At 39.9% G+C, this 9694-nt stretch overlaps 1 protein-coding gene across 1 annotated transcript; it reads left to right on the forward strand.

Moving 5' to 3' along the window:
- Positions 1–5804: 5804 nt before the first annotated feature.
- LOC147515159 (uncharacterized) lies at positions 5805–6959 on the forward strand. The gene has a single exon (XM_086592814.1). The coding sequence runs from the start codon at positions 5805–5807 to the stop codon at positions 6957–6959; it is 1155 nt and encodes a 384-aa protein (XP_086448940.1).
- The last annotated feature ends 2735 nt before the right edge of the window (positions 6960–9694 follow it).

Here is a 9694-nt window from a genome sequence, read left to right on the forward strand (position 1 = left end):
CTATTAGAGACTTCTACTTAGCCACTAGTCTGTGGATGATAAGGAGTAGCCACCTTATGGGTAACTCCGTACTTCTTCACAAAAGAAGCAATAACTCTATTGCAAAAATGAGTGCCACCATCACTGATGATGGCTTTAGGGATGCCAAAATGACAGAATATGTATTCTTTTAAAAAAAACACAATTGTCTTTTGTTCATTGCTACGACAAGCCATGGCCTCTATCCATTTGGAAATGTAGTCCACGACAACAAGAATATAAATAAAACCGTGAGAAACAGGAAAAGGACCCATGAAATCAATGCCCAAGACATCAAACATTTCTACCACCATAATGGGATTTAAAGGCATTATATTACGTTTACTGATATGCCCAAGTTGTTGGCAGTGAACACATGTCTTGCAGTGAACTTGGGCATCTTTAAAAAGGGTAAACCAATAAAAACCACATTGTAGAACTTTAGCTGCCGTTTGCATACCACTAAAATGGCCACCACACTCTTTGTCATGGCAGAAGGATAAAACCTCATTATATTCCCACTGAGCGATACAACGACGAATAATCTGATCTGCATAATACTTAAAAAGGGAGGGCTCATCTCAGTAGTATAGCTTAACTCTGGCAAAAAAAAATTTACTTTCATTTCGTGACCAAACATCAGGAATAATATCAAAAGTTAAATAATTCACAATGTCGGCATACTAAGGTGTAGAAAAATTAGAATAAAAATGCTCATCAGGAAAAGAATCAGGCATGGACTCAGAATCACTATCAGTGTCATTGGTTAGTCTAGATAAGTGGTCGGAAACTACATTTTCGACCCATCGTTTATCCTTAATTTCTAGGATAAACTCTTGTAGGATAAGAATCCATCAGATCAATATCTGTTTAGCATCCTTCTTGGCGAGAAGGTACCTAAGAGTTGCATGTTCAGTGTAGACTAAGGTCTTAGAGCCAACCAAATAAGGTCGGAACTTATATAAAGCATAAACCACAACTAAAAATTCATTTTTAGTAGAAGTGTAATTTTGTTGAGCATCATTTAAAGTCTTACTAACATAATAAATAACATTGGACTTATCATCTAGTTTCTAGCTTAACACAACACCAACAGCATAATCGCTAGCATCGCACATAAGCGCAAAAGGTTTAGACCAAAAGGCTCTAATGTCATTGACAGTTCGTGGTATGGGTAGAGACACTATTTTATCTAATTTAACCTTATCTACTTCTATGCCGTTACTAGATATAATGTGACCTAGCACTATTCCTTTTTTAACCATAAAATGACATTTTTTCCAATTTAAAATCAGATTCTTCTCCTCACACCGTGTCAATACTTTAGACAAGTTAGACAGGCAGTCACTGAAAGAGTCTCCATAGATAGAAAAATCACCCATTAAAATTTCCATGAAGCGATCCACCATGTCACTAAAGATATGAAGCATACACCACTGGAAGGTACCAGGAGCATTACAAAGGCCGAAAGGCATTCGTTTATAGGCATATGTTCCAAAAAGACATGTGTATGTAGTCTTTTCTTGGTCATCAAGATCGACAATGATTTGAAAATAGCTAGAATAGCTATCTAAAAAACAATAATACGAATGACTAGCTAGACGTTCGAGCATCTGATCTATAAAGGGTAAAGGAAAGTGATCATTTCGTGTCATGGCGTTTAAGCGTCTGTAATCAATACAGAACCTCCATTTCATAGGAACACGCGTGGAAACATATTCACCCGCAGCATTACGAACGACGGTAACCCCCGATTTCTTAGGGACTACGTGAATAGGACTTACTCATTCGCTATCAGAGATGGGATATATGATACCCACATCAAGTAACCATAAGATTTCTTCCCTGACCACTTCTTTCATGGCAGGGGGTTCAAGCGACACTGAGGTTCGCGTGAATTCTTCGTATTATCCTCTAAATGTATGAGATGCATTCATACACCAAGTTCAATCCCTTAATGTCGTCCAGGGACCAACCGATCGCGGAACAATGTTCCCTAATCACCCTAATCAAACGTGCCTCTTCATCAGTAGATAATTGAGAAGATATGATCACCGGATGACTACCATCCGGATCAAGCTGGATATATTTCAACTCAGTAGGAAGAGGCTTAAGCACAGGGGTGGGATGAATGGGTAAAAAGGACTCCGAACCCTCGTTATAAGTAGTGAAGACCTATTTAGTTAAGAGGTCTTCAAACTCGGAAGAAAGAGCTACAGAAGGATCTAAGATAGGAGTAGACTCGGAAAGGGCGTTAACTTCCTCTAAGTAGGAGTCTATGTTTCTTCAGCCATTAATGCAGGTGTAATGTGTGATATTATAGATAGGCGTGTGCATTGACGTTTACGATAAATAACATAATATGGTTTACTAGTACCGGACCTTAATCTCATACAAGGCTAAGGCCAATAAGAAACAAACCACTATATTTAAGAGGGGTGGAAGAAGAAGTACCTTAATGTCTCCTTGCTACGCATTTGAATAGTGATAATAGGTAAAAACGATAGTTTTACCTACGAATAAGCGATGAAATTCAAACGTAAGTAAAACTAAAACTAATCTGTGCTTCTTATCAAAGTTTTCTACTCTCGTTATCAATGCAATATTTGGAGTAGAGAATTCGTTCCACTCTTAGTTCTTTAGAATTCAAGTTAACTATGATAATCAGTCTATCAAAGTTAATGAGAGTAACGATGGAAATTATACTACGATGGTAATTCAACTAATCAAGATACGATAATTCAAACTACGGAAATACTAAATTGACAATATGAGGAGGAATTAGGGGGATTTGATTCCACCTTAATTCGACTTAATCAACTAGTGAGGAATTGTCGTAATCCGAATTGCAATGCTTTCGCATGGCAATTGGGTCTTTCTAATCCCTAATTGTTCATGGTAATCTCTACCAACTAACAACTAGCATGTGAAGCAATCAAACCCATTCTCATGGTGAACTAATTGCTTTCTAGAATGGAATAGATTATTATAAGGAATTCTACGCTAACAACAATCAAGTTTTATAAAGGCTTCCTCAAACTCCTCTAATGGAGGTTTTAGCCTTGAATCATTTTACTATCATTTCTAAAACAAGAACATTCAAAACAAGTCATTATTGAATAACTAATTAACTTTATTAATCTAATTTAACAATAGTCTAAGATTCAAAATGGATTAAAACTGAATTTAAAGCTAATTTAGAACTAAGTTTATAAATACTAATTATCAATTTAAAACAACTAAATCTATGAATGAAAGATTGAATTTGAAATTAAATATTGAAATATAAACTAAGTATTTTATTCTAAAATTCAAAACTTGTTATAACAACTAATAAAATTGACAACTAACTAGATTAATCTATAACAATGGGGAACATTGTATTGGAAAACGGATGCAATATAACCTAAACTAATTCATGATCCTGTATACCTCGTTTTTCCTAGAATAGGAAAAAAACCTCCCAGACTAGTTCCCTTATCCTGTTCTACAGAATTTTCTTTTCCACTTAAGGTAAAATCCTTCATTGATTACAGTGATAGTTCTTGAGTGGAAAAATCTTGAATGAAATATGAACTCCCTTGTTTTGAATAGCCAAAATTTCCCATCCCTTCAAAACAAAGAACCACGGATGCACAACCACAAAACCCCATGAAGTGGTGGAAAGAAACAACTATCAAGGAGCAAATTGAGATATCTCAAGAGGACAACCACCTAAACCGAATACTCTATTCCAGGGAGGACAAGGAGAATCTATTGAAACTGGGCAGAAACAGTTTAATCTGAACTTGGTTGAGGGTGTTGCACAAGTTCCTGAAGAATTACTTACAAAAGGTCGGTCTTTATGGAAAGATTATGTAGTGGGGTTTTTCTTAGAACAGAAACTACCATATCCGGTGGTCAGAGAACTACTAAGGAAAAAAATGGAAAACTAAGGGGGACTATGAGATGGTTGCGGATGCAAATTTGTTTTATTTCAAATTTAACAATGAAGAAGACAAGAGAAAGGTGCTGGAAATGGCACAAATATACATGGCTGGGAAATGCTTCATTGTTACACAATGGAGTTAGGATATTGAAAGGAGAAAAAACACAGTTAAGGCTATCCCTATATGGGTAAATTTATATGATGTGCCAAAGGACTTGTGGAATGGGGAAGGCTTGGGATTTCTAGCAAGCAGAATAGGGGAACCCCAGAGGATGGATGAAGCCACTGCATCAAGGAAAAGGTTAACTTATGCTAGAGTCAGTGTTTCAGTAGAGATTAATTCTGAGTTGCCTGAAACCTTTGATATCGATATGGGTGGGAGAGACATTAGAACTATTTCGGTGGAATATGGCTGGATTCCCAAGATGTGTGAATGCTGCAGGAAGTTCGGTCATAAGACTGTAGGGTGTTTGAGGAAAGGTGACATAGGGGAGAAGGATCGACAAAAGGAGGTGATGGAAGACAATGTGGACACTACTCCTGAGAGTAGTGCGCTAAGGACTGAAACAGGGGTAGAGATCACAAGAGTTGCGGAAGATGCAACAAGGCAAAACCCAGACGCCCTATCGGCAGAAAGAGTGGAGATGACAAATAGCAACGCCAATGTGGAAGGAGAAATAAGAAACCCAGATAGTGGAACTGAGACTAAACAAAGCGCAGTGATGCTGCCGGGGATAGTGGAGGTGGTGAGATCTGAGGTCAGTACAGAGAACAACAGAGGGTTCATAACAGGGATTTTGATGAACACAGAGGCAGTTGAACATGGTGAAGCAGTAAGAGAGAATGAGCTGAGTGGGGGTTTGAATAGAGACAGCCAGATGAGAATTGTGAGATAGATCGGGGAGTTCGATAAGGACGAAATATGAAAATGAGCAAGCTCTAGAGATACCAAGATTGGCAAGTGGTAGAAAATGAACAGAGCAAGCGGGTTAGAGTGGAAACATATGACAACAGGGGATTACTTGATGGAAGTGGGGATTGTGACAATGCCTTAGTGCCGTATGAGGAGATCTCACAAGGTATTGAAATAGCTCTGTGGTTTAACCCTTTGATGTGCTATGAGGAGGAGCAGGATGAATTCAATAAATTCAGTGAAAGCACAAGGCTAGGGGAGCTGTCTGACGTAGTAGTATCTGAAGAAGAGACGGAATACTTCAAAGATAGAAATCTGATTCCATTGGCTGCAGAACCTCAAACGCCTGCTCAAGGGGGAATTGTGACTCGCAGCCAAGATAAACAATCACAAGCAGCCAGTGGAAAAAAACAGCAAGGAAGTAAAAAGAGGGGGCGACCCAAGGAAACAAAGAAGAAAAAAAATCATCACTAATGATAGGTCCGATCTGTGTATGGAATGTGAGAGGAGCGAATGACCTTTTGAAAGCAAAGGAAATAAATAAGATGAGAGTTGAAAAGAAGTTATGTGTGTTTGGGCTTCTCGAAACAAAAGTGAAAAATGAGAAGTAATGATGGAATAAGAAGCATTTGTCATCTACATGGGAGCATGAAAATAATTATGAGAAAGTCGGGTCGGCAGAAATCTGGATATCTTTGGGATCCTTTTGTGGTGAAGGTAAAGAAGATAGACATATCGAGCAATTCATTCATTGCGGGGGTTGAATTCCTACCAAAGGCGGAAGAGTTTTTCTTACAATGGTGTATCACGAGCAATTCTTTTCAGGAGAGGTTAGATTTGTGGCAAGATGTGATTAGGCTACATAGCTCAATCACAAAACCTTGGTGTGTAGCGGGGGATTTTAATAACATCAAAACAGCTTAATGAAAGAACGGGGGTGAACCTATGCATCCTAAAGAAGCCCAGGACTTTACTCTCTGTCTTCAGAATGCCGGGTTAACTGATATTAATGCTAGTGGATTCTTCTACACTTGGTGGAATAAATCTGTGGGTGCGGCTAGCATTATGTCAAGAATAGATAGATGTCTAATAAATAGTTTATGGATGCAAAAATATCCTAATTTAGGGGCTGAATTCCTCCCTCAGGGAGTTTCCGATCACTCCCCTATGCTGCTCACATGGAATGACTTCAGCCGGTCCCCGACTCCTTTTAGATTTTGTAACTTTTGGGTTTATCAACCGGAGTTTAAAGATATTCTAGAAGAAGTTTGGAATACACGTATATATGCTAATCCCATGTATGTTCTAATCCACAAACTCAAGATGCTAAAGGAGAAAATCAGACCTTGGGCCAGGAGAAACTTCTCGAACTTACATGAGAGAGTTATAACCGCAAGGCAGCAGTTAAGTGATGCACAGATACACCTACAGAATAATCCATCGGATGTGGGACTGGGAAGGTGTGAAAAACAGGCAATGCAGAGATATATTGATCTTGCAAGAGCGGAAGCAATAGATTTGGACCAGAAGGATGCAGCTCAATGGATGACAGAAGGGGATAGATGTTCGAGTTTTTTCTTTAACTCATTGAAAGAAAAGGCAGCCAGGAAGGGTATATGGGCAATTGCGAATGATAAGGGAGAAACAGAGCATGGACAAAGCGAAATTACTCAGAGCATAGTGCAGTATTTCACGCAGCAGATGGGTATTGAAGTGCCACCGGTGAGTGAAAGCGAATTTTTCACTGAACTGAATGTCAGAGATATTGTTGACTCAGGTATGAGTACGATGTTGGAAGCTGAGGTGAGTGACACAGAGATCAGGGAAGCCTTGTTTGAGATGGACGACAATAAGGTGCCAGGTCCAGATGGGTATAACCCATTCTTCTTCAAATTTTGTTGGGATACAGTCGGGGTGGATGTTGTGAATGCCATCAAAAATGTCTTTAAAACAAACAAAATGCCTCGGGGAACAAATGCGACATTTCTATGTCCCGATTCCAAAAGTGACTTCGCCCGGCTAAAGTGGAAGATTTTAGGCCGATTGCTCTGTGTAACACGATTTACAAATGTGTTTCAAAAGTCATCACCAATAGATTGAAGATGGTGATACCAGAACTAGTGCACGACAATCAGTCAGCGTTCATCCCAGAGAGATCTATACAGGATAACATCCTGTTATCCCATGAAGTTTTGAGAGGATATGATAGAAGACATGGAACTCCAAGATGCTCTATAAAACTGGACATAAGAAAGGCATACGATACGGTGAGTTGGCAGGCCATCTTGAACATGATGGATAGATTTCAGTTCCCGTCCAAGCTGAAAAAGTTGATTCAGTTATGCATTAGCACACCTTCTTATTCTGTCCTCATAAATGGAGCGCCTGAAGGTTTTTTCCCTGGAGGTAGAGGGTTGAGGCAGGGAGATCCCCTATCTCCATATTTGTTTGTGCTAATAATGGAAGTTCTTGGCTGCCTAATCAGAGAGAGTGTGGAACATAAGCGGATCCAATTCCATTCTAAATGCAAAAGGAGTCAACTCACACATCCGGGCGCTTGGGGATGATGTACTTATCTTCAGAAAAGGGAAGTGGATTCCATATATGCACTCGCACAATGTTTGGGGACTTTAGCATAGCTCTTGGGCTACGATAAATTCACAGAAGACGACTATCATGACTGGTGCTATGGGACAACAGGATAGCTTAGCTTTGGCTGGGATTCTAGGTATCGAACTTGTCTCCCCTCCAGTGAGATACCTAGGACTTCCTCTCATATCAGCTAGACTTGGAATCAGAGAATGTCAACCACTAATAGATAAGGTCACAAGCAGAATCAAGGACTGGAAAGCAAAATTGCTATCTCATGCAGGTAGACTGCAACTCATACTATCAGTGCTTGGCTCACTACATGTTTATTGGGCCCGAACATTCATTTTGCCAAAAACAGTTCTTGAACAAGTTGAAAAAATTTGTGCGACCTTTCTGTGGAGTGGTACTGATACAAAAAGATGTGTGCACCAAGCGAGCCGAAGAACCACATATAAGACAAAGGACGAAGGGGGTCTGGGGATCATGAATATGGAAGTATGGAACAAAGGAGCATACTGTGGTTTGGTCTTCAAAGTAGCGGCGAAGGAAAATAGCATCTGGGTTGACTGGGTATGGAAGAACCTTTTGGCCCACAAATACTTGTGGACGATGACTGTACCGCAAGACTGCTCATGGTCATGGCGGAACATTTTACAGAGCAGAAAAGAAGCGAAAGAGCTCATTCAGTACTCGATCACCAATGGTAGAGATACATTAGTATGGCACGATCTATGGTGTCATAGTAGCCCTCTTTTGTTCAATCTTGTGGCGATTCTTTGAAATACACTACCACTAAATGCCACAGTGGATCAACTGCTAACGTAAGGAGATTGGAACGGCGGGTACGTAACATCCAAAGTAATAGGCTACGAGAGGATATCCCGGGTACACGAATCAACAAGCATCTAGTTCAAGATCGAAAGTGGTGTGGACACCGCGATCGAAAGTGGGAAATTCACATCGAGAAGTGCATATGAAGCCCCGAGGGTAAAAGAAGTAAAAGTCGATGGCGAGACTTGTGTGGGGCAGGGGCAGATGGGTTATCCCAAGACACTCCTTTACGACCGGCAACTGTTCTCGAATAGCTTATCAACGCAAGATAGGTCGATGCAAAAAAATCCTTACTTCCTCCTGGCTGCGCTTGTGTAACCAAAGTCGAGAATATTCAAATCATCTCTTCTTTGAATGTGTGTATTCGCGAGAGATCTTTGATGGTATAAAAGTAGTCCCGGCATTACAACGGATGGTAGAAGCTCAAATAGGGAGTGGTCATCGCCTTTGCCGATTATTATGCAGGATCCACTTTGTGGTGATACTTATAAGGTCTATATATGTGTGGCGGTTGATGGGATATGGAAAGAAAGGAACGGAGAAAGTTCAAGAATAGGGAGAGGCCAAATAAAAATAGTCCCGAGGAAAATCAGCAGAGAAATAAAAAGAGATATGTGCGGATGCAAACAGGTGAGATTGAAGATCTGTACTGAAGCAAGACAGCTTTGTCGACATTAGGAATTCGAGCTAAGTTCGAGAAAAAAGAGGAAGAGGCGAAGTGTAAGTGGCTTCCTCCCCGAGGAAGGCAGAGTAAAACTAAACGCAGATGGTGCTTTGACGGCAGAGGGTCCGCCATGGAGGTCTAATCGAAATCAAGGAGAGGTGGTTGCAGCCTATACGGGAAGCGGTGATGTACAAAGCCGTTCTCTATCGAACCCGAAAAGCAATCGCGATTGGACTAGAGCTATGCACTGAATTAGGATATAAAAAGGTGGAAGTTGAAACCGACTCACTTACAACAGTGAAGATCATCACAAAAATCGCAAAACCACCATGGACGTGTTCGAATTTGGAAGCCATGATATCAAAGCTAGCTGCCACATTCAGCTATTGCTCTTTTGCACATGTCTTCAGGGAAGCTAACAAGCCGGCAGATTTGCTTGCAGGGCTTAAGATTTCTGATTGTAATGTCTTAGTAAAGTTTATACCTCCCCTAGATAGAGAATTGTATAGACTCATAGAGGAGGATGCTATAGGTACGATCTATGTAAGACTTGGTTGATTTATACAGGTGAGGGTCAGCCTAACCCTAGCTTAATTTAAAAAAAAAATATATAAAAACTAATCTAATGAATTAAAACTAAGTATTTTGATCATTTACTAACTAAAAACTCCTTGACTAAGTGAAAAAAAACTAAGATAGCTTAAGAGCTAAGTCTTTGTCTCTCATATGGAGGAGACAAGATCCACAA

Source organism: Coptis chinensis, chromosome 2 (assembly GCF_015680905.1).
Source record: "Coptis chinensis isolate HL-2020 chromosome 2, ASM1568090v1, whole genome shotgun sequence".
Classification (NCBI taxonomy): Eukaryota; Viridiplantae; Streptophyta; class Magnoliopsida; order Ranunculales; family Ranunculaceae; genus Coptis; species Coptis chinensis.